The sequence below is a fragment of the Rhizoctonia solani genome, chromosome 12, assembly GCF_016906535.1.
Source record: "Rhizoctonia solani chromosome 12, complete sequence".
Taxonomy (NCBI): domain Eukaryota; kingdom Fungi; phylum Basidiomycota; class Agaricomycetes; order Cantharellales; family Ceratobasidiaceae; genus Rhizoctonia; species Rhizoctonia solani.
In genome coordinates, this window is record NC_057381.1 from 528,888 (window position 1) to 553,486 (window position 24,599).

A 24,599-nucleotide genomic window follows, 5' to 3' on the forward strand; every position below is an offset into this window, starting at 1 on the left:
AGTCTATCCATTTTGTGACGAAGATAACATCATGCGAATTCTAGCCCTCGGCTTCTGCTTTCCCTGCTCGTTGCATTCAGCTAAATCGGGCGCCGTTCCGACGGGGGTCCTCGATTTCATCCAATCGACGGCATCAAGCTGTAAACCGACTCCAGCTACGGATGAATACCGCCGCGAGTTTGAGCCATTACCATCCTTCCTCTCCCCAGCAGCAATATTCGAAGTCAATGGTAAAGTCTTGTCCGGAGCTTTAATGGCTTGAACGATTGGACCAACGTACGCATCTTCGCCCGCAGACACCTGTGTGTGTTTCCGTCGAACTTTGGAAACAGGCCGTAACTTTCTTAGCTCCGTAATCATCTTCTTCAAGGGAGTATCCTCTCTGAACGGAAGTTCCCCATCCCCAGGCCAATATCGCAGCACTGTTTGACGGGCTCGCTGGTACTCTCCCGCAATGAACCATGCACCAGCCAGCGCATCGACAGCGATCGCATCGGCCTTTACTTTTGCCAAAAGCATCTGCTTGAAAACTCGTTCGGCCTGGCGAGGGAGACCCATTCGACCATACCCAGTTATGAGGATCGTGTGCATCACCGGCGATCCAGCGCCAAACCCACTCTCGTGTGCAGATTTCATGACAGCCTTGGCCGAATCCATGTAGCCGCATTCGACGAGTCCCGCCATTAGTGCTGCGTAGTGATAATCTCCCAAAGGTATATCTGCGCGTTGGAGGACCTTGCGTCCAGCCTCCGGGTCTAATCGTACGACACCGTCCCGTTGAGCACGAAGAGCATAAGCCATGGAGTCGTTGCGAACTCCTCGAGCTCGGAGAGCGTCTAATATTGGTTTCAAGCTCTCAGCACGAGCTTGAAACTTCAAACCGGCGGTAGGAGGATCAACATCGCTGGGTGAGGATGTGAGGCGGGAGCCGGAGGGGGGCCGACGATCTATAGGGCGATTATGGTACTTGAGAAACGCAGCTGACGCTTTCCATCCTCCTCCTAGAGTCGCGTTACGTTCTGTGTTGAGGATTGAGCTAAGTAGCACGTTTGTGTGTTGTATGGAAACGGGGACTGGCTGGGGTTTGGGAGGAACGGCAGGGTCATTGTCATAGTCGTAGGATATTGGAGAAGTCAAATCAACGAGTGTATCGATTAATCGGCCAGGACTCCACGCTCGTTGTCGATCGAGGTATCGTAAAAGTAATGTTGCCGTGAGAGCATCGGGCTTGACTTGTATATCATGCATAATCTCCAAAAGTGCGAGCATGCCGCTCAATCCTCGGATATTCAAAACGCCCTTGATAAGTGCGTTGAACACATGAATATCAGGATAGACAGAAGCGAAAATCTCGGAAAGACTGAGAGGCGCGGTTTCGTGTGTCGAAGTACTGGAACAGGGTTGCGAAGGCGAAGCACCGTTTACTGAGGACATCTTCTTGCACATAGCGGCGACCACAGCTGCTGCTTCGGTGACTCGATTGCTCTGGACTAACTGGAGTACACATCGGGTAGCTAACCATGAATCGGGAGTAAATGAATGACACAGATCAGGAGAATGGGGGGTGTTTGATGAGGAACGTTTCGTGATTAAATAGGTGGGATGGTCCCGGCCATTCGTTTGGGTCCGTACGATTTGTGTAGACGTGAGGGCATCATGCAAAGCGACATCCTGGGCCTGGAAATGGCCAATGAGTATTTGAGCCACTTCTCCTAGTCGAAGTTCGTCTCTCTCTCCCGCGCCAACGGCCTTTTTGCCTTTGACTTTGTGCTTCTTGTCGAGCCTGAGCACTTCCTGTATTCTCGCTGCCATCCTGGGATCCGAGTTCTTCAAACAAGCTCGCTCTGCAACCTTCCATGCGCGTAGGGGGATACCGTGGGGAAACATACCCAATGCCCGTTCCATCCCGGCAAAATCCCCGAGCTCTGCACATGCTCGCACGCGCCACTCGCAAAGTCGTGTCGTGATCGTGTGGTCGGTTTCCCTGGAACCGGAAGGAGAGAGGCTTTGGAGAGGCTCTAGGAGGTTGAGGATTTCGGCCCAACGATCCCTTTGTGCAAAACGGAATACGATTGATTCGTACAATCTGGGCGGGATATGCATGCCATTTTTCCTCGATTGGTTGATAGTTTCGAGAGCATCGAGAATGTACGCGTGATGCACGAGTGCTTCGGCGAGAAGGCATACGAGTTTGGGAGATGCCAGTGGAGTGTTGCGTAATTCTACGAGCTTCCGCTCGGTTTCGACATTGTTTGGCGCAGAGAACAGTGATATTATACGCTGACGGATAGTTTGGTCTTCTGGAGATAGTGGTGGGCGGGGGAGTTGTTCTTCCTCCGACTTTCGTCGAAATCCTAGATCCAGAGGTTCGGGCGGTAGATTGGCAGCCTTGCTTGACGTGGTGCATCGAAGACAAAGCGGCTGCGTGGTTGGCGGGACCTGTTGTTGTGCACGACGTGATTGCAAGATGAGCTGGCGAATACGTCTGCCTACTCGCACTGGCATGGACTGGGCCGTTCCAAGAGCGAGGCAGAATTACCGGGGAAATTTCAACTAGCAGAATGTTAGAAGGCGAGCATAGGCTGTCTTGAATTATGGCATACATGAACGACGCCAATGGAGTACCGGCTAGTGCATGGACTGCGAAATCTTGCAGTGAAACCCTTTGAGTTGCCCATGGTATTTCCCATACGGCCCGGAAAGACTTACGAAACTAACAGACGACGTGATACGAAATGTTGAAAATATCCATAAATCAGCTGGAATAAAACATGGTTCAGAGTATCATAGTTTTGGTTGGTACAAAACTTACTGCAAGCGATCTGAGCAAAAATATCCGAACGAATATAAAAGGTCGACAAAGCTAGCGTAAATTTCCCAATAGAGCTGGAATAAAGAAGGCTTGAATAACATCTATTAATCTTCCTATCCCACAGCCGACACCGACAATCTTACCCAGGGTGAATATCTGCCCAGTGGATGCCGTCGGTACAAAATGTGTCCGATGTGGCGGTTTGGTCGTGTTGTCAGGGGCCAAAGAGTCAGTAGCGAGCTTTGTATGAACACCTGCTGTGTCTGAATCCAACTTGAATCCAAGGTGCGAGTCTAGCCTCCGAGTGTTGAGCTTAGAGAAAGTATTGTACCCTTTGGACATGTCTCAGTCTAAAAATGGTCTGGACCGTCGATTGGATTGGCACGTATGTGATTGCTTAGACCTAGGTGCTCATGGTTTCGGCATATTTGATCCCGTCATAAAGTGCTTATGTTGACCATCACACTTGGATCATCTCCGAGATTCCGAGTTCTTGGAAGATTTACCCTAAATCAAGCTGACGATATGTTTCTCTTTGCGAGGCCTGAATGCTACCAGAGACAATTAACGAAGCTTTTCATTGGACCGTATCCGCACATCTCCGAGTAACCTTCACGCCCGTGTGTGATCCGTTCGCATATGTGCTATAATAGGTAAGTACTAAGTTGGTTGTCATGTATAATTGGACCTTCTTTAATCTGTCGACATTTTTGAGTACCCATATGACAGCACTCATAGCTTTTGAGCAGTGCCTTGTTTGATTTTTTTTCTGCACAGGACACACGATAAATTTTGCCCCACAGATGTCAAGTAGCCCCACTATGCTCCAGCAGTGTCAGTCCGACGTCAATGTATGCCTCATGTTTGATTCGAAGTGATCGAGCCACGCGAATGACCAATACATAGAATTTCTGGAACTGAACGAGCGATCTCAGGCCAATTGGAGTGATAGTCCAGGTTCAAGGTATTCGGACCAGGTCGAATAAACCGTGGCCATTCATGCAACTCCTAAACTCGTATATGAGACCTATCTAGACCCTCCTATCACAAAAGAAATCACTTGAGCCGACCCCGTATACCTGATAGGCGGGTGGCAATAAAAAAACCTGCCGCATGAGTAATTTGGTCTATATAGGGTCTCGCCTCGTGTTTAAACAAGAGTTCATAGCGCACCTGCACCGCATTTACGCTTAGCGCTCAAGCATGGGCTGTGAACAAACCAAAAGAATCTTCGCATTCTCCGGAACCGGAGTCTTACCGGCTTCGTATGTAGAACGTACCTGTGGTATGCATCATACATTTGACTGGAGTCATTATACAACTGTCAGCCAGCATATGCTTGAACAGAGACAAGTCAACTCGCAGAGACACTATGCCAGTTCAGTAACCCACTCTGGAGTAAGAAGCAGGGCACAAACCGAACAACCCTGCCGTTCGCAGATCCTCCTTCCGTATCGGTGCGCGCAGCCCCCTCGAATTTCAAACCATGGCGGCAGGTTGGCGAAAGTTCGTCTAAATGTGGTGTTGTTTAGATGTGATGGGGCGGCTTATGACCGAGTCGATTTGCCCCCCGATTCTTCATGAACAACGAGTTATGGTCTATGTCTCTGTCCTCCGCATCATTCGTCCGCTGCCGAGAGATGGGACACAATGGCGGCCTAATGCCATAAAGCCTGGTGTCTAGCTTAAAGCGCCGCCTGAACTCGCTGTCGTACCCCCCTCACCCCTTCATCCCCCGTTGGCTGTGCTTCATACCTCTTGACCGCGGCGCGTTCCGTTAATGGATAAGATGGACGCGCCTAACAACTACGAAGAAAGGCGGGAGTCTACCCCGGGGTGAGTAATGCAACAGTTGAGGATCTATGACGACAGTAGCCGACGCCGCCGGTGGACGACTGACAGACCTTTGTCCCTAGCCTTCTTAGACTCACATACCCATAGCTGGACAGATCCTTCATTCTCCGAATATAATCAGCCACAATTTCCTCTTAACCTCTACGATATTCCAAGCACCCATGACTTTTATCTCATCCGACCTATTCAGCCTATTCGAAGATATAATTACTTGGATGCTGAAGGAGAAGACTTGGCTTCACGACAATACACACTCGGACAGGATAATCACTGGGAGGTGAACAAAATTCTTACAGATGCGTATAGACTGGCTGCTCAAGATGCATCGAATCTCCCGCAGTTTACAACCGCCTATACATGCGCACCAAGTGACGTTTGGGTGCCGCCACCGGTACCGGCTGCCACACCCTACCCTAGCATCATCCCAATCTCACCCATGGTCGATGAGCTGCTACCAAGCCTTCCCCAGATTCAAGAACTTGCTTCTCCCATATCCTTGGGCTCAAGGACAATAGACGAAACGTGAGTGACGAGCAGACTGGCTATATGCATGACTCGGATGCTTATGCCTATTTAGGCGATTTGAGAGTTTGCCACCCTCCAGCCCATATGAACCTCGTTCCAACCCCGAGACCCCGGTCACTTCCGGACCCGAGCCGAGTGCGAGCCGCCGGCGCAGGAGGTCCTCAGCGAGCAAGCATACTTGGAGCTGCGAGCCGTGCAACAAGACTTTCTACCGGAAAGCTGAGCTCGATAGGCATAGGAAGACAGCCTCCATCCACGTGCAGAAGCGAAATTTCAAGTGTCAGTATTGCGGGGATGTATTTACGAGGCCGGACGCTAGGGGCCGACATGAGAGGATGTGCCCTGGTAATCCAGATAATGATGGGTCACCAAAGGGAAAGGGAAATGGGAAGGGAAATGGGAAGGGAAATGGGAAGGGAAATGGGAAGGGGAAAGGGAAAGACAGGGGAGGGGCAATATCTCTGATTGAATCTGATATTGCCGGCTCTTCGTATCATTGACTGTAGCGTTGTCTATTTCGTACACGATTCGTTCTCGTTCGCTGTTTTGCTGTCTCAGGATACTGTATTTTTCACCCGCTCCATCTCCCCTCGCCTCCTCCATTCTATTTGCTAGGAAGTACCACCTACTCGAAAGATGCCGCCTGTGGCTCCGGAGTATTTACGAGTACTCACGAACCTCAGGGGACAACTTCGACGTAGGTAGTATTCCAAAGCGCTCCAAGAACTTTGATCCTCGGATTTCTTGTACATATTTTGGTTTCTTGCTTTGGTTTCTTGCTTCGTTCGTATCAGCTGCCTCCGACCTGTCGATTCCTCCACTTATTTGCAATGACATACACGACATATATGACCCAAACTACCACACATATAAGCCTAGTCTCACGCTCACTGGAAGTGCCCGTTCAAATGAAACGTAGCACAATCTCCCCATACCAGATGCATACCGTCCAAAGGATACGCAAATAAACCGGAACACACTGTCATTGATTTTCAGAGTCAAATTGATACCGTACATCACGGTCATCAAACTCAAAACCCACTCCAGAGCCCAGATCCGCTCAAGCCCCAAGATACCCAAAATATGGGAGGTATATACCGCACTCGAATTTTGCTAAGTATCTACACTCAGACACTAAAATCGGGACTCTGAGGGCGTACAGAAGTGAGCTGAGAACTCTTGTGCGCGGTCCCGGTCGTGCTCATGGTCATGTTTGCTGCATGTTGATATCCGGAAACTTGACACTTTGCGATTCTACCCTCCCCCTCGATTACCTCCGCTCTCGTCTCCGACCTAGTATGTTTCATTTAATAACAGCGCCACCCTTTTGTTCATAATTCACTTCAAATTCGTGTAGTCTCCGCCCAAAAGGAGTCTCATCATCATATGCGCTGTGGGCACATATCACACCAGGTCTCTAACGATACATTTCCCATAATTTATCACACCTCACTTCCCGGGTCCTTCTATTAAACGCCCATGATAGCCTTTGGGTAAAATTGGTAGCGTAAATGGTGTGCAGGGAATGTGGAAGCCTCTCACGGTGGCATCCTCGGGCCTTGCTTATTGAGTATTGGTAAAGGAGGCAACAGATTAAGGTAGAGTAGGCCGAACGTGTGCTAAGGAATTGCCCTAGTCATTGATGCTCTTGTTCCCTAGAACGTGGCGAGAGATTGTGGCCGCCGCTCCGCCCTTGTCCAGTAGGAATATCACGACAATTGGCTTTGTCGGAGAGGGCTAGACTCTCCCCAGGCGGAGTCGAGCGCATGAAATATACGTGACGAGCAATTCAAAAAGTCGGGCCGAGGGCGATAGTGGGACGTGATAATGTATACCGTATACCTAGCGGGTGTTACGGCCCAGATGTCTGGAATCGGTGAATGGATCGGCTGCTGGGATGGAGTAGAGTTAACCAGGACTTGCTCGGCTATTAGTTCTTCAGCCACTCATATATAGACAGAAGAATGCACTATCAACCATGTGCGAGCGATAAACGCATGGGTTGGCATGGCAAAAACGCCTCACTCTCCTGCTCTCGTCCATTCTCGTGATTTTTACCCACTTTGCCACATCCCTGAATTTTGACACCGTTATTAAAAGTCTAAAATACCAAGGAAGTTTTATTTGTAGTCCGGATAATATACACCGCTTGGGTTATCGCTGGAAGGCACACATATCGAGTTTGAAGCTAGCGGTAGGGCTGCCACCTAGATAAAGCGATTCCACGTTGGTATTTCTGATGACACCAATAGGTTCTCATCCTGGTAAATCATTTGGCGTTCCCTAAGCGTACATATATGCTTTCTAAATCCAATCAGGCATACGAGAGCACCATGATCAGAGTCACGTAAACAGAGAAACTTTGAACGGGGGTCATCATAGATCACACTTTCACAATCCAATTGTCCAAGCTTATTTTTATATTGTTAACATATTCTATTCTAATACTAACCTTAGCACTAACTGATTTGTATACAACCAAGACCAGCAAATTCGATCATCGCCCCCTCCCAAAGGCCAAGTTCAATCTCTGTTCGCCGATTCGTCGCTTACCTCTCTTTCTGACGCATATTCGCAACCAGCTACGTCCGCGCAATGCACACAACCGCCGCGCCCTCTCCGTGCGTAGGGCATTCCCCTGCCGATATGGCCTCTACGCCCACCATGATGAGCGAAATGTATGCCAGGTGCTCCATGGAACATTGCCCCCAGGCCTGGCCCAAATGAACCCCTTCCCAGTGGTCCTCCTCGCATAGGCCCTGGATGTCCTCGGGACGGGAATGGGAATTCAAATGGGAACTGTGAAAAGCCGTACTCCGGTAACTCCGTGCCCATATCCATGGGTTTAAATGATGCGGAAAATGGTGGTGGAAATGGTGGTAGATGACGATGATGATGGCAATGATAGAAGTGAGGCGGGTACTCGCCAGGATGGGACCAACTATTTCCTGGCCCGTTGTGCCAGTGCCCAAAATGTGGTATGTGAGGTGGATAACAGCGCGCTTCACACAAGTCTTGCCCATCAATACCAGGCTTCTCAGGATTGGAAGGCCCGGCACCATGCAGGTGAGAAGGCGCGCGGTGATATGGGTGTGCACGAGCGCAGGGACGAGTAGGGTCATATGACTCACCTGAAGGCACTTGAATCTCGGTAGATTGCACTGTAGGAGTAGCGCTATGGTCAGACGTACCAGAGGGAGTTTGAATCTCGTTACAGTGCATGGTACAAGTGATATTGTAGACAAGGGTGTCCGTTCTGCTCACCCAACCTGTCCGTTTTATACTCGAGAGTTGAGACTGTGCTTTACTGCGGACTGAATGAGTCGGCTAGCAGGTGAGCACTGATTGGCTCAGTACTCGGCAAAATGCACAGTCGACGACACCTTCGGCATTTCTATTGGTTCTCGGTCTGTCCGGGGCCCGCGACCAATCAAAATAAAGATAGGATGATTCGGACAAAGTTCCGGCTGCGATCACTCTTCCGGCAAGACGCGCATATAATGCTACTGAGCGATGGGACGTTTGGATAATGACTTGGTGATTTTTCTACAGGGCATGTATTAATATTGTTTGTAGCATAATGGGATGGATTTAGCAAAACGGCCTTGTCTCGTTGATTGGTTCTGTTTCGGACAATTTCCCATCATCCATGGGCACCAACGATGGGGGCGGGTGGTTCTGTGACTGACGTCAAAGGCTCTAAAAACACCCGTAATTAAAAGCGGCTCTCCTCAAGTGACAGTCCAAAACACAGAGCAAGAGATCCCAACGAGAGCTTTAGAAACTCCTCCTCACGATTACCAACATACGAAAATCAACCAAAGTTATCAATCTCCAAACCAAACCAACTTGAGCTCGCTTGTCACGTTTCTCGTAGCTCGGGATCAATTCAACGCGAAGCTTTGACCACGCATATATACAGCCGCGTGCACTTGTACCACGTGCCCTGGTTTCACGCGTGGTCAAAGGCACAATAAGCACAGCCGCGTGGTCCCAGCTCTGCTACGCGTCTGGTTCTGCACTCAACTACGTCCTTGGGGGAGCTATTCTTGAGGTGTCTTGTGGGGATTTAGATGCGTGCGATAGAACTCGCCCTTGATCTCGTTGCAGCTTGCTTTGAGGGGGGGTATGTTACTGTGGCTAGTCTACGGGTGTTTTCTAGGAGATTTCTAAACCGCTTGGACTCGGAGATAACGAGACTTGGCAACTGGGAGATGTTCCGCCCACTATATATCAAACACACGACACCAACGAAACAGTACCCCTCAAATTTTCTTGTGTGTGTACCGTGCTCGCGTTCCCTTCTTGTTCAACCTGGCGCGTGCCTTCAATTTCTGTGCGGAATCGGCTGGTCGCTACGAGCCACGTCAACCTCTCTGGGGGTTTGAATTCCTAGGTTCTCTAAAGCCAGTTCGGAGCGGAGATACATAGACTTCTTAAGATTGGAACACAAAACGTATAATACAAATCCATCTGTCCCATATTTCATCCAAGTCTTGGTTACTTATTTCTCGTAGCGCAACGCCATTGTTGAGATTGAACGCTGGGATAGTTTACTGGGAATGACCTTGCTTGCGCCGGTTTCTTATTATGGTCGACCACCCACGGTCTCTCCGAATGGAAATTCCCGGACAATGGACTCGGATCTATGACGAGACTCTGGTGTCATCTTATCAGCTCCCATGGCTGTGCTACTTCCACATAAAGACAATCACTGCTTTGGATATATTTGTTTGGTTTCAACCTGAACTCCGGGGAAGGGGAGGAGCAAGGAGGTTAGCGTGTTGTGTTGAAACCTGAAACGGTATACAATCGAAGGAGAATACAGTTGAAGCAAGATAAAGTTTATCACAGCGTGAAGATGTAAAATGGTTATTGTATTTCATGGAATGTGTGGTGTATATGTGTTACTATCGATGCAAAGGGTGGGGTTGTAGAAAAATAGTATCTGGATGGGGGCAAACTGAACGAAGGTTGTCCTTATCTGTGTGTGAACCGGCACGATTGTGGAAGGACTTGGATACAACCGACTCTGGGACAATACATTCGGTGCTATTCATTCAGTTTAATTAAGATTCTGATGTCAAGGTCCCAACATGTTCTCATCTTCTCCGGGCGTGTTTCCGAATATTCACCAAGGGGGGAGAGGCACAGCGCGTATAGTCTAGGCCCTCCCCTTCCTCTCAGCTGATGAGTATAGGGAGGGAGGGCGGACACGACCTTTCAAGATCCCTGTGACGTCGCGAGAGAGAGGGAGAGAGGCCTGGGATTGAATTTTGTTTTACGTGTGAATTAAGGAACGACGGTAAAGGTTTAGTGTTTGGGGACAGATCTGTCAATCAGTGAGATCCGGGCTTCGTCTCGGCCGGTGGTATGGAGCGAGCGAGGTCTGAAATGGCCAGTGCTCCCAGCGAGAGAGAGAGAAATAATGCAGCACTACGAACATCCACATCTGATCACATAAGAATGGAGAACCCAAGCAATGTGAAAAAAAGGTTGCCGGGGTCCCGAGTTCATTTACAGACAATTAAGTGAGTCGCGAGGGGGGGTTAGATCAGGAGCTCAAACGGATTTGAAATGAGGAGATGTATGGGCTAATCAATAGCCAAGCGCCACCTGCAGTCGACTATCATTCTGAACCAAACCAAGGCTGGGGCGCGTAGCCTTGTGCGATGCTGCTGAGGAAGATCGACCATCGTGTTGTTGCTCAAGCTCGTATTTTGTGATTTCGTTTTTTTTACTTTTTGGAATTTACCTTGTTGGGTCGACTGGTTGTTGTTGTGTGTTTTTTTCTTCTGCTTATTATCACTGTCTAGGTAAGTGGGACAGAGAGTGTGTGGCTTGTTCGGTTTGGCTGAAAATGAGCAGATGGCGACTGCTCCTCCGACTGGACAGCCACGGTCGGCACTGCGCAACGCGGGGGCGGTATGCGGCGCAAAGGGAACCTGCAGCTGGAGGAACCGAACGCAAGTGGGGCGAGCACGAGCGCAAGCACGAGCGTGTCGGAGCCTCCTCCGTCGCCGCACCAGGCCTACTTTGACAAATACCCGAAACGGGCCGAGCGGATTCGGGAGCGGAATAACAGCAACAGCAATAGCAGTAGCAAAGAAGACAAGGACAAACATGTGACGATCGAGTTTCCGACGATGCAGGACCGCAAGTCGAGCTGGTCGCGACAGGCCGGGGGAGGACTGCGGGACTGGCGAGTCGTTCAGGCGCACTTGGAGCCAAAGGTCCCGAAACGGAAGGACAGGATCAGAGATCCAGACGACATGGTTATTGTTTCCCTCGCTTCTCCTTCTCCTTCCTCTTCCTCTCTTCACCACCACAACACTAGTGCCAACCACTCTGTCTGCGATCCGACTTGTTCTACCTACGACCACCTTCCCCCCAGTCCGTCTGTCGTTTCTGGCTTTCGTTCTTCCCTCATTTCTTCTGCCGGTCAGTTGCTGTCTTTTTATCTTTTTTCGTATTTGCGCTGACTGGTCCTAGGCACACTCACTTCGTCGGCTGCGACCGAGCCAGGAGCGCTCACTCCCCCACGCACACCTACCTCCCCCACGAATCTGTTCTCATCGCATCGAGCTCGGTGGAAGCCATGGACGCTCTCATCGACAGTATGGGCATGGGCATGGGATCCAGCGTATCACTCGACACCATGCCGTTTCTCACTCCATCCTACGCTAGAAGCTCTCGCTTCGGCTACCCACTCTACCAACCGCCCCTTCCTACCCCGCCAGAAGGAGTCAAGCTTGGAATTGTTCGAGGTGATGATGCTACAGCCTGGAAATCTACTAAACCCAGGGGGAAACGACCGGACAAGAGTCCCAGGCGGAAAGAGTGGCATGACGATATGGACGATACCGAGACAGAGGCCGAACGGCGCACTCCTTCCAGCTCGACCAGTCGCACGGGCACACCTTCTACCACCGCCCCCTCCAGCCGCACAGGCACACCGGCTCCTCCAGCCCCCGTCCCCACGTCTTCGGCTTCCTCAGCCCTGCCCACACGGGTCAAGAGCGACGAAGAAATCGAAGCAGACGAACGCGCGGACGTTACCAGCCCACTTGTTCCCCCGACCCGGATACGCCAACGAAGCGGCGTCAGCACCCGAAGCGCACGAAGCGCACGCAATGCAGCCCCTTCTGTCAAGAGCGGTGTATCAGGCCGTACGCTGTCCACCAGTTCAGCTGGCTCTTCTGTCCACAAGGCTCGTGCCATCTCGCGCAGCCATGCAATGTGGGACCTTCCCAATTCGGGCGACGGCGAGACCGAGTCTATCGACGCTGTCCTTAGTCGCGGCGAGCGAGTCAAGGAACGAACGGTGGTACCGAGTATCGATGATATTATCAAGATGCACGCTCCAGCCGTCGTAGCAGCCACCAAAGCCGTATCTCAACGAAGCGCAGCAACGCCCAAACCTCCCGAATCGCCCACTCCTTCCAAACCGGTCGAGGTAGACGACCTCTTTGATCCTGGGCACTCTGGACTGGACCCTACGCGATCGAGCGTCGACTCGATAGCAGACGAAGCACAGAGAGCATTGCAAGCTATCCAAGACACTCCCCCTCCCCCAGTCGGAACCATCACCCCCCGCAGACCTCGAACCGCCAACACGTGCGCGTCGACGCCCACATCCGCGCCTCGTCTCCAACACGCCCGCTCATTTACGGGTTCTGCCCCCGCCGAGTCCGCATCCTTGTCCCCCTGCATACGAGCCCCCTTTTCGGACGGCGCGTCGATCTGTTCCGGAAACTCTGGCACGACCGTCGTCCTCCCCCGTCCCTCCAACCCAGCCGACCCGACGATGGAAATGGCCCAGTACCTACGCTCGCCGCGCCTCACCCGCCTGCTCACCCTCCGACGACCCGCCCACGCGGGGTTGACCGTCTCGCTCGCCGACGTCGGATCACTCACGGGCCGACCAGTAATCGTGTACCTCGGACTCGGATGCGTGCGGTACCTCGTCGCGCTCTACGACGAAATGGCCGAGGCGCTCAATCTGCGTCTGATCTGCATCGACCGGTGGGGACTCGGCCGCACGTCCGACGTGCCGACCGACAAGCGCGGGTTGCTCGAGTGGGCCGGTGTCGTCGAGGAGGTGGCCGATACGCTCGGGCTGGGGCGGTATAGCGTCTTGGCGCATTCGGCGGGCGCGCCGTATGCGCTTGCTGGGAGTTTGAAGGCTGGCGAGCGTGTTATGGGCAGTGTGCATCTTTTGGCGCCGTGGGTTAGCATGGCCGTTGACGGTGGTGGGTTCCCAGTTTCATTTCTTTGTTTGCGCTGGATTGACGAGAGCGTGTGTGGATGGCAGGATACAAATGGCTCAAATACGTCCCGAATGGATTGATCAAGACGGCTCAGGCGGCCGAGTGGCGTTTGCAAGGATGGATGATTGGCAAGCCCCCGACGATCCAGTACGAAGGCATCGGGTTCGACGCGAGTGCTCCGATGAGTCCTGGGAGGGTATCGTTTAGCTCGTTTAGCGAGTACGACGAGCTGGACGATTTCGAGGGCCGGTTTGGGAGTCCGACTAGGTTGGCGTTGGGAGAGGGCAAAGAGGGCGGGAAGGAGAGAGGCAAGGTGAATGGTGGTGGGAAGGACAAGGAAAAGGACAAGGACAAGGAAAAGACGGGAGGGAACAAAGAAAAGACTAAGAAGCCTAAAGATCTTGTGGTGTCCGAGATGGGCGAGTATCGTCCGCGCAAGGGCTCGAAATCCATCTTTGGCGGGTTGTTCAATAATACCGCCCCGAAGAGCGCACCCAAGCGTGGCCAGTCGACTCCCCCCAGTGCGCAGGCGACGATTAAAGCCAGGGGACCTGTGGAGCTCGAGGATCCTGCAGCGGAAGAGTGCGTTGAGCCTACCACGCCTGTTCCTATCCCACCCGTCCCGCCTATTCCACCTATCCCGGACCAAGAGCAGCCACCCGAGTCGCCGACGACGCCTATACCACCCCCACCCACGTCCGCACCCAAACTCAAGGGCCTGCGCTCCATGTCATCTCTCAAGTCGCGTTCGGCCAAGTCCGAGCCCGGGAAACATACCCCCGTCGGACTCGGACTGGGGATCGACGACCCGGACGCGCGTACCCAGGCGTGGGCGTCCGAGTTTGCGGATACGGATAGGCCGAGGCAGAGGCGTTCGTTATCGCTCAATGCGCGACCGAGGATCATGTCGCCCACCACTCCCGTCCCTCCCTCTCCGCGCTCCCCGAACCCGGCCAGCTCGAGCCAAGCCCAGAATCAGAATCAGGGCCAGAACCAGAACCCAAAGACCATCACACTCGCCTCGGCCCTCTTGCAAGCCTCGCACGCCGAGTCGCTCAAAGGCGGAACGGCCGACCTGTTGTCCATCCTCGAACGAGACTCCAAGCCCTGGGGCTTCTCGTACGCCGACGTGAGGCAGCCGGTGCGGGTCTGGTACGGCGACCGGGACGACAAGATTGGGATCGGGAGCGTGCGGTGGATGGAGCGCGTGATGAAGTCGTGCGAGGTCAAGATTGTCAAGGGTGCGGGACACAGTTTGATGACGAATGCCGAGGTCGTGGTCGAGGTTCTGGAGAGCATTGCGAAAGAGTGGGATCAGTAGTTTTCTTGTTTTTATTCCCCTTTGTTGCGTTTTTTCTTTTCTTTTTTTTTTTCGTTTCGTTTGATACTTTATTCGCGCGCGCATGTCGTTCTTGGTGTTCATGTCCTCTCTGCAGCTACGGTCGTTACTCGGTGCGCTTTTCTTTTCCTTTTTTTTTTCCAGAGTATTTTCGTTCTTATTCCCTCTCTCTCTATCTCTCTTTACGTTGTTTATTGTGCCATAGTATATATTTGTATCACTTTTTTCGACTAGTTTTCTCTGTCACTACTTGTTACCGTGTCGAATGGCTATCATGTGCTCGGGTGGGGCTCGTTAGATCCGTTTTTTTCTCGCTCAAATTGAGTTACACGTCTTAGTCCGAGGGATAAATGCCAAGAGCTGAAACAAGTCGCTTATGCATGGGCAGCTGACCGGTGATTGGGTAGATTGTTCTTTAGTATAGTATATGCGGGGTCTCAGGGGCGTGAGCTACTCATAAGGTGGCATAGCATGGCGGAGAGAGAGGATTGGGAGGGTGGCCTCCGGTCTAGATCGTCTCAGAACCCAAAGGCGCGGATTATCCGCATCTTTGAGGGTTCACGGGGACGCGTATCGAACCATCTCAGTCTTTGTTGTTTAGTCCAGTCCAAGCCACCGAAATTGGCAAGTGTGCCACCCACTCCATTTGCACCCACTCATACACTCGCACTATCTCTCTTGCACCCACCCAGTGTCGGAGTTTTCTTTTTGTTGTCGTTGCTGTGTGTGAACTATGCCATATAGATAAACTCCGAATTTTATTGGTGCGAGTGTGGGGGCGTGCGCCCGTCATCTGTCTCATCCTACATCAAGAGGCTTGTGTTACCGACTCGTTGGCTGGGTCGCTCGACGATAAAAAGGGGGGCCACGCACTATCGAAAGGAAAGACCTACGCATCTCCCTCTTTTGATACTCTCTATCCATACTCTCCCATCTCCTTCCCAATCCACCTACACTTCCCGTCTTTTCAAGCCAGCACCATGTGCGATATTTACATTCGACCGAACGGGACGGCGGTAGTCGTGTTGTGCGACGACCCAGAATGTCTGAAGAAAAAAGAGTCAAACTAGCTTGGTATGTGCTCTTGGCGAGTCGGGTTTTGCTGCTGGACGATCGTCGGCTAACCAATGGTTGCTTACAGGCTCTGTTCTTACATGGCTCGACTTTGTCGCCGACAATCCAACTGCAAACCCTCTTCTTGATCGAAACATGCGTACCCATGATATACGAATTGGGTTGAATTTCGTTCCTTTGATTTTTTTTCTCGGCATCTCTTATACATATGCACATAATAGTACAAGCTATCTAAAAAATGTACGGCTATGCAGCCTGTAAGCCGAGTCGACGCTGGTATCCTTCCTTATCATACCGCGCGCAGTAAGCCTCCCTCCCACGAGCACATGACACAACACCTCCAAGGTAACACCAATCCATTCCAGTCGAGTCATTGAATCACACCCAAGAAAAAAAAACATGTCGGAGCCTCAAACGGGAGCTATTTCCGGTCCTAGTCAAGCGGAACCTTTCGAATCGGATCTTTCTTGGACCTTTCTCATTGGCCCGGCACGAAATGCTGGGTGTACGCGCGGCTCGCCGGCAAGATGAACGCAGTCGGTATCTCACCCCATGTCAGGTACGCTCAATCCGATTGGACAGTCTGGTGGTACCGGATTCACCGGACCAAATTGGCTGCTGCGGAGATGTGCACAGGAATAGGTTAGCCAATCGGAGAGCGTAAGAAGCTGTTGGCTCCATGCTTTGCCGACTACCGATCCAATTAGCGTTCGCTCTCTAGCTGGGAGCACCCGGCGCGCAGCAGTGCGTGGTCGTCGCTTTTGAGCTATAAAATGGGTGGTCAGTAAAGCTGCTACCGACACCATCCTGATACACTCTCACTCACAACATGCAGTTAATTGAATCTAGCGAGACTCATGCTCCTACTAGCGGGGCTGACCACCATACTCACCCCCACTCACACTGGCATCACCATCGTATGCATCACCACCATATGCATCGCTACCCACACCACCCCCATCCTGGCTCTCCGCACCCGGACCATATCGAAGGAAATGAACCGCACGGCGACCACCACCCACCTCATTTTAGAGGCCGCCGGCATCATGGAAGAGGACACCATCATCCCGGCGAGCATGGACCCCATTTTGGGCATCATCGGCACCGTCACCATCATCATCACCATATGCATCACCCGCCTCCCCCTCCCCCGTTCGAAGCAACGAGTTCGGAGCTACCTGGCCACGGCCCGCCTCCCTTCCCATTCCCGCCTCGAGGTCATCACCATCACATGCGAGGAGGACCAGGTGGAATGCATCATTGGGCACACCACATGCATTTTGGACCCCATGGCGGGCACGGGGGCCACTTTGGTAGGGGAATGTCACACGAACGAAGAGGCTATAAAAGACACAGGCATTGCGAAGGTGGAGCTGATTGTAAGAGTACGTCTGAAGAAGGGAGCAGCAGCGACGAAATGACTACTGGTAATTAGGAATGGTTAGGATAGCAAGCGGGAATGTCATCATGATAGTTTCGGTACAAAGACATGACGACTGCCGATTGTTTTGAGAAAAAAATGTTATTCATAGCTGATGCTTGCAAATTATATACGCGAACTCTTGTTCAAGTTCTCTTTTATGCTTGGAATCGGGCAAGATGGCTACATATCGCTGGAAAAAATCCCCTGTTGATCGATGAGAACAGGACTGGGCACCAGTGGATTCGGCAGCTGGAGGGACAGGCGCCAGAAAAACGGGAATCCTGAAGTGCACCAACTCAAGCTCTTGTGGTTTGTACGAGTCAAAGAAGATACAGTAGATACGAGAGCAGTGGGAGATCTCCCTACACAATGAGAGGTGTTCCTGATGCAGATACCTATAGAATCTGAGGACACTCGCCTTTTCTTCGCGCCTGGATTCTATTGGGAAGTTCGAGTCGTGCTGCGGCATCTCATCGAATAGTCAAGTAGAGCGGAAGAGCCAAGATAGGACCTTCTATCTAATATTTTTGATCAATCGGTAAGGATACCCTTGATATCGATGCTATGGTTATCAAGCTGACACAGCTGGGACACGGCATAGCCGCCACACGCTTGTGCTTCACAAAGCACGAGGCGTGTTTAGCGTGTTTCATTGCCTATGGTGGGTATAGCTGTGCCAGCTAGGCGCCAATCCATGGCGCCAAAAGGGTCTGAGAATTCTCTGCCCATCGTTTTGCCTCAGGTCTTGCGTATACTGGCTGTTACATCCCCTTAAATTCGGTGACCATCAGCAACTGTATTCTGATCCACTTTATAATCAATTGACCGTTTTTCCATTGCAATTTGGAGAATGGGTATATATAAGACCTTTCACACACCATCTGCTGGATGTCATCAGACTACTCACCACTTACCTATCTCTTTCTTTCTGTATATCCTTAATTACACTTATATCTCTCAGTAATCACAAGGCTACATGTGCGCATATGTTCCAAATGCAAGCGGGGGCGTTGATAGGGTAGATTGTAACCAGCCAGAGTGCCCAGCATCGGAAATGTCGGAGAACTGATCTTTCCTGGGTTGAAACGGACTTCCTTATTAGTTGTGAGATGTGGTGCGTTTGAGTTATTGGGTAACTACTGGTCGCTCATACAGATTGTCATCGTCACCTGCATTTAACTTCTGGACTCAAATCAATTCCTAGGATTTGGCTTGCCCCAAGTATGTGAATGGGTGTGCTGGACTTGAGTGACTTCATTGAAATCGTCTACGTCCAACGGCTTGTGTCCTTCTGTAGCCTAGTATATGCCTGGTTGCTTTTAGTGTGTAAGAATCTCTGGTAGAATGGATTTTTTTCACTTCCTTATATTGGTTTCATGGATTGGGTTAATCGGTGGTTCAATACATCGGTGAACTTACTGATTCCAAATTACAAACGGCGGGTTAAATCCGCGCCTACATCGGGGCTCTGCAATCACATACTCCTTTGGATCTACCGAGATTCCTGATAGAGTGATTGGCACTAAAGCCTTATGTGGCATGTGAACGTGGTTGTAGCATCGGCTGGCAATATCCTGTTATTTGCATTACTGGGATTTGTTGTGGATTCACGTTCAAAATTCAACCTTCCCTTCCTTCCTTTCTCTACCAAACATATGCGTGTTCCCCGGGCTCAGTCGCAGTGTACTAATCGATCGATTCTTATTGTGGCCGTTAACACATCGTGTCGTCACACCGTGAGCCTTAGCCAAGGCAAATTACTCCAGACTTGACAGAGCCCCCGGGTAATGTGCGCCAAGAAACAGGCATATGGAGCTCTCCGGTAATAAGTCGCTCCACCTTGTGATTAATTTCCACCTGATTGCCCCATCGTGCTGGCTTGGCAGGATCTCTAAGTCAGAATCACTGCCTCTGGCGACTGAGAGTTACCTGGGGCAGGACAAATGGAACCAGTCGAGTTAAATCAAGTTTGGAATTCATAAACGGAATAAATAGTAATTTATACAACGTGACAATACGGTGGAATAATAACAGATCGTGATCAAGAGTAAAATTATTTCTCATCGCGAATTCAGGTTTGTCTCGCATTCCCTTGGTCACTAAGGTCTGATTCCTCCTGCCTGCGTCTGTCATCACGCCGTACCAAGTAGCGGTATACTATAGTACTAATTATACTGACGGCGCAGAACCCGCAGGCCACCTGTAAAATTTACAAGGGATATTCAGAAGGAAGGCCGACGGATGTATGCGGTTGTACCCACCTTGTATCCATATCGGTATCGCGGCGCCTCTTTCGAAGGCCATAATGCAATAGGAAGAGAAGAGTTTCCCGCCATCGTAAAGCTAAGGGCAAGGGCTAGAACAAGCGAACGCTCTGGAAAAATATGAAATGATTCAGCCTCCGGCTCGCACTGGGCACGTGTGCCGGCGCAGATTTACTCACCGACCGGGTCGTCTCTACAGATATCTCCCAGCCAGCTCATGTAAATGGACTCGTTGGCAAAAGTCACATAGCTGACAAGAAATGCCAAGAAGAGTAGCCAGACGATATTCGGCCAAATGGCGAGCACAATGGCACAAGATAGGAGAACTAGGTTTATTACAATCGCCAGCTGCCAGCGCTATGGGAGAATTGAGATCAGATCGTGTACAGAATCAAGTAAGAATACTGCCTACGAGTTGGTACCGATCACTTATCCACCCGATGGCCAGCGCTCCCACCAAGGCAAGGCCACTGCCCGCAATAGGAATCTCTGTCACTTGCTTTACGCTACCAGGAAGATAGAAGCTTAATATCCGAGGAATAAGGTTGGCCGATTGAAACTGACCTGAACATTTTAGTCCCATCCGGGTTACGAAGATCGTCCAGGAAGAGATTGAACCAAGAGTTGACCTGAGTGGCCCAGGCCCAGGGACCGTAGCAAAGAAATAGTAGAGCAAATTTCCATCCGAAAATTGTTTTCGATGTCTTTCTGACGAGGGTCTTGATGCCTCTCCATCCGGGGTACTCGTCCATACTTTTCAGTGTGCGCCTTCCATATCGAAGTAACCTTTCGTATCCAAGCTGCTTTTCCTGCTCAGTGAGATAGAATGCACGAGAGGTCGCCGGGTAATCAGGTAGAGCAAAGAAACCTATAATAGCAACTACGACTGTCATAACCCCATTGATAATAAAGAGCCAGCGCCAACCCGCCATGCCAAGGTTTCCCTCGAGGGTTTGGTGAATTGCTGATTGCATCGCAAAGGTGAACATCTGTCCAACAAAGCTTGAACAAAGATAAATCGACTGGCGTTTAGCCAGCTCCATCGGTGTGTACCACGATAGGAGCAGTGTGGTCGTTAATGGCCAACAACAAGCTTCCATAGTCCCGATGAAAAACCGAAGAGGATACATCTGTTCGACCCTCTTGCAAGTTGCCATCAAGGCCGTAAGGATACCCCAAGTCATTTCGAGGCCTGGAAGGAAGTATGATGGCCTGACTCGAGTAATGATGAGCATAGTTGGTACAGCAAATACAGCCAGTGGGATGGTGAAGTAAATGCTAGATTCATAGCAGGGTTATCACTAGGTTACAAGTAATATAGCCGCATTAAGAACTTACTCTAATAGAGTCAAAGCATTGGTTCCAGCGAGACCAAGGTCATCGCGCATGCCAGCGGTATAAGCGGCCTTGTAGTTGGTCTGGTCGATCTTCTTCATAACCTGACTAACGCACGCCCATGGCAAGAAGATCAGATCAAGCTTGCGAACCAATCTTCGTTCCAAAGCTCGAATGTCGACTTCATCGGCGAGTGGCTTCTCCAAGGATTCTTTGGGAGATAGGGTGCCCTCTTGTCGAAGTGGAACGGTATTCATACTTGCAAGAGCGTCGTTTTCGTAGTCGATCTTGACGCCAGAGGGCATGGTGTGGGTAAGTAAGACTCCGTTTCCGTAGTTCCCAAATTTATCGTAATTCGAATGTAGAATCCACTACACGTGATTGGCTTCATCGTTTGGGCTGGGCAGGGCCTTGAGGAATAGCTAAGCTCACCATGACGGTAAACTGGGTAAACTGGATAAACTGGGAGGGTACCCGATCCTTAAGCGATCAATTTGTAGCCTTTCTTGTGTCGGAGTTTTCCAAAAGAGCCGGTTCAAAGTACGACCGGACAGGCTGAGCATAAGGTGGCACCTCTCCTAGGAACAACGCGTGCTGAGTCGTGTTGAAGAGCTCCAGGGCATGAACTGCGCGTGCACAAAGCCTCAGAGTCGTGTTGTCGAAATACAGTCGACTTATAGCCTATTTTTAATTCATACACACTAGTTAGGTGCGATGGTTCTGCCCCCTAAGAACAGTGAACGACAAAAAAACGAGTCCAGCCGCATTTGAGGCCATTTTGCGCGTATCTTCGTGTTCCCTTGGTCAAGTTTGCCGGTTTTTTGTACCCTATGCGCAAAGAAGTGGCCAAAGTGGAGCTAGTAATGGGCCACAGTTGATCTATCAGCAAAGCTTTCACTTAGTTTTACAAGACCACTACTGAGCGACTTTAGCGTTAAGCGCCGGTGAGCTGAAAGTGCGATGGGAGAAAACCGAATTGCATATCTAAGCCTGGGCCTAACATTACTGGGAGTGATTACGGCAGAACTGCTGTTATGTAATGGTACTGGGAAGGTAGAATAGACGACAATAACAATCAAGGTGGATCAGCCTACTGGTCAACGTCATTAGAATAAATTACTCGGAATATCAATATAGTCGAATGCACAGTTAGTTCCTTTGATACCGTTTGTTGGACGAACTAGAATGTAAGATTGACACAAGCTACTAGGAACTTACTAGTGCCAATTCGTAGTATGACAAATGATCACGTGTCGAAGCCAAGGCGGACGTAAGTCACGTGATAATCTACTGCCTGGTGCAGTCTCGAGTCCCGATGTCTCCCCCAATACTTGAGATACAACTACAAGGAGGTACTGGGGAGTTAAATAGGTCGTTTTATAAGCATTACTCACGAACAGAGTCTAAAATAAAGTTAACACAACCAAATAAGTAACTATTAGTAAGTACATGCAAGGTTCTATAGATCTGTATGTACAGTGTGAGTTACAAGGAATACTAGTATGGTTGTCGTTTTGTGCTCTATAGATGATCTTGAGGGTATCCTGCAACATTAGGGAGCGCAATGATTTCGAAATACGCACACCGTTTTCCTGTAAATTTGGTACTTCTAGTAAAAAATGTGAGCTTTTCCGAGCTATCGTCTGCCAATACACGACGTTATGCGAGAGCCCGGAACAGAACAATACGACCCTGGTGCTGCGGACCAGCCATGAAAACTGATATGCTCAAGTGCTGCGGGCACTCGTCTCATCTCAAATAAATGTTTACTTCTGTATCGTAGGTATGTGCAACGCTGAGTTTCTATAGAAGAGGGATACCCAGTTAACCCTTCTGGCGTACGGTTAAACCATTTCTCCTAGGTCTACGTCTTCAAGTTTCACGGAGCGTAATTAATCATTGCCCTATCATCATGAACAATAGCGAGTTTGTGGCCACCATGTCACTTTAAGGGCCCCATCACACCTATTTGTGTTCCACAGGCTTCGCTACAGGGTAATTAATACAAGTCCCCAAGTGCCCGCCACCGGAGCTTCTGGATAAAGGACCAGGGCAGCTAATACCACCGAAGGAAACAACTACACGATCGGGATGACAACATACGCCGATCGGAGTTCTACATACATGAGCTAATTCGAGACGCATTCAACACGCCTTCGCTATTGAATCGTCAATTCACTTCATTTTTAGACATTGCTTCAAGTGAGACGGGAAAACGCTGGCTCTGGTGATCATCTCCAAGGGCTGACTTTTCTGAGAATAATCGTGACAACATCTATGAGAAACCTATAGCTATCAGCACAAACCTAAATCGGTGGAGACAACAGGCAGTTTGTCATAGTCTAGGAATAGTAACTGCCGGCGTTGATAAGGTATATAGGCTAAGAAGCACCAGGCTGTCGTCCAATCTTGTAATACCGGCCCGAATTAAGCAATCGAGAGATCAAAGTTCGAGATCGGGGGTTAAAAAAGGGCTCCTATCGAGCCAGCAAACACAACGACGTGACGCATACATCGTTGCTACGAGCCAGCACAGACGAAAGCGATGGATTAGTCATGTGCTCGTTGCCCTCAAGTCTTCCTTTTTTTTTTTGCCAACCTTACGCCCCCCCCCCGGTTGGTGTAACAATAGAAAACCTAACAATGGTTATGCTACGTATAGCACCCAGCAAATCTTGGCTATATATCACCTGCTGCTGCTTTCTTCAAGATCAGGGCTGGGCGTAGATCAAGGCCGTGTGATCGGATCTGTCTACCCTTCATCTATCGCATGATATAGTATATTTTTAAGAGCGGAGGTTTGATACACGCCAAAGGGATGATAAATATATTTTACACCCTAAGATACGTGGGTAAATTATAAAACGGTATCTGGGCTGCTTCGCAAATATAGACATTCGTCATCTTTCATTTCGGGTTGTGATGGATGGATGGAATTATCCCGGACAGAGGTGTCCCTTTTCTCAAGCACGCGAGAAATTTGAATATGAAAACGCATATAGCTACTTCCGCTCGCCAAGCCAACGACTAACCGATAAAACTTTGAGCTAAAATGGCTTTAGAATTAGTTCTGTTTTTGTTTTTGGGATCCGGTTCTCCATATGCGACGCTGCTGCCCAGTAGTGCGCCTACCGAATTTGTTTACGGCCGCGCTAAACGGTCGGATCATGTTATGGTGAGTGAGAGCTCGTAATAATATGTGATATCCAGGGCGCTGCATAGTTAGGTCGAGGCTGAAGTCAGAACGGATTCTCAAACTGGGCGCACAGAGGGCGTCGGGTATGAAACTCATTCACTAAATTCACAGATCCCGGAGGGAGGGGAATCCTTGTTGTCGTACCATAGTTTTAGTCTATCTGATGGGAGAACGGGATACGAAGGGTCGGTTGAGGAAGATTAGTTTGTAGCTCGTACGATACCAAGATGCATTGGGTGAGATGAGTACTTGGAGGGCAGGTATGACCAACACCGACGTGGCGCTCAATTTGCAGAGAGTTTCCACGTCCATTCGCGTGCTCGAGTCTGCTATATTGAAATTTCCAGGGATAATTAATTATGGAAAGGGCTGGGGAAGGAGTATGCGATATTATGCCGAGATCAGCGAGATCATGTAAAGATGCACACACATATGACTACGGTCAAATCGAGGATTGGGGACCTACGTTTGAGCGCAGCTATGGCAGATTGACGACAGTTGCAAGGA

At 50.3% G+C, this 24,599-nt stretch overlaps 6 protein-coding genes across 6 annotated transcripts; 4 read left to right on the forward strand and 2 right to left on the reverse strand.

The window, feature by feature from the left end:
* Nucleotides 1–3: 3 nt before the first annotated feature.
* On the reverse strand, nt 4–2,505 carry RhiXN_11401 (pentatricopeptide repeat-containing protein 5, mitochondrial; the record flags this gene model as incomplete). Its single annotated transcript, XM_043331216.1, has 1 exon — nt 4–2,505. One exon carries the CDS (start codon nt 2,503–2,505, stop codon nt 4–6), a length of 2,502 nt encoding a protein of 833 aa, XP_043184726.1.
* A 2,096-nt stretch (nt 2,506–4,601) lies between these two features.
* On the forward strand, nt 4,602–5,691 carry RhiXN_11402 (C2H2 zinc finger; the record flags this gene model as incomplete). The annotated part of the gene is made up of 3 exons (XM_043331217.1): nt 4,602–4,648; nt 4,754–5,188; nt 5,244–5,691. 3 exons carry the CDS (start codon nt 4,602–4,604, stop codon nt 5,689–5,691), a joined length of 930 nt encoding a protein of 309 aa, XP_043184727.1.
* A 2,361-nt stretch (nt 5,692–8,052) lies between these two features.
* Nucleotides 8,053–8,307, forward strand: RhiXN_11403 (uncharacterized protein; the record flags this gene model as incomplete). The annotated part of the gene is made up of 2 exons (XM_043331218.1): nt 8,053–8,169; nt 8,224–8,307. The coding sequence occupies 2 exons, from the start codon at nt 8,053–8,055 to the stop codon at nt 8,305–8,307; spliced, it is 201 nt and encodes a 66-aa protein (XP_043184728.1).
* Nucleotides 8,308–11,118: 2,811 nt separating this feature from the next.
* On the forward strand, nt 11,119–14,782 carry RhiXN_11404 (uncharacterized protein; the record flags this gene model as incomplete). Its single annotated transcript, XM_043331219.1, has 4 exons — nt 11,119–11,632; nt 11,684–11,834; nt 11,879–13,443; nt 13,506–14,782. 4 exons carry the CDS (start codon nt 11,119–11,121, stop codon nt 14,780–14,782), a joined length of 3,507 nt encoding a protein of 1,168 aa, XP_043184729.1.
* Nucleotides 14,783–16,731: 1,949 nt separating this feature from the next.
* On the forward strand, nt 16,732–17,295 carry RhiXN_11405 (uncharacterized protein; the record flags this gene model as incomplete). Its single annotated transcript, XM_043331220.1, has 1 exon — nt 16,732–17,295. The coding sequence occupies one exon, from the start codon at nt 16,732–16,734 to the stop codon at nt 17,293–17,295; it is 564 nt and encodes a 187-aa protein (XP_043184730.1).
* Nucleotides 17,296–19,519: 2,224 nt separating this feature from the next.
* RhiXN_11406 (major facilitator superfamily transporter) lies at nt 19,520–21,201 on the reverse strand (the record flags this gene model as incomplete). Its single annotated transcript, XM_043331221.1, has 5 exons — nt 19,520–19,671; nt 19,741–19,918; nt 19,974–20,067; nt 20,126–20,839; nt 20,900–21,201. 5 exons carry the CDS (start codon nt 21,199–21,201, stop codon nt 19,520–19,522), a joined length of 1,440 nt encoding a protein of 479 aa, XP_043184731.1.
* Between the last annotated feature and the right edge of the window lie 3,398 nt (nt 21,202–24,599).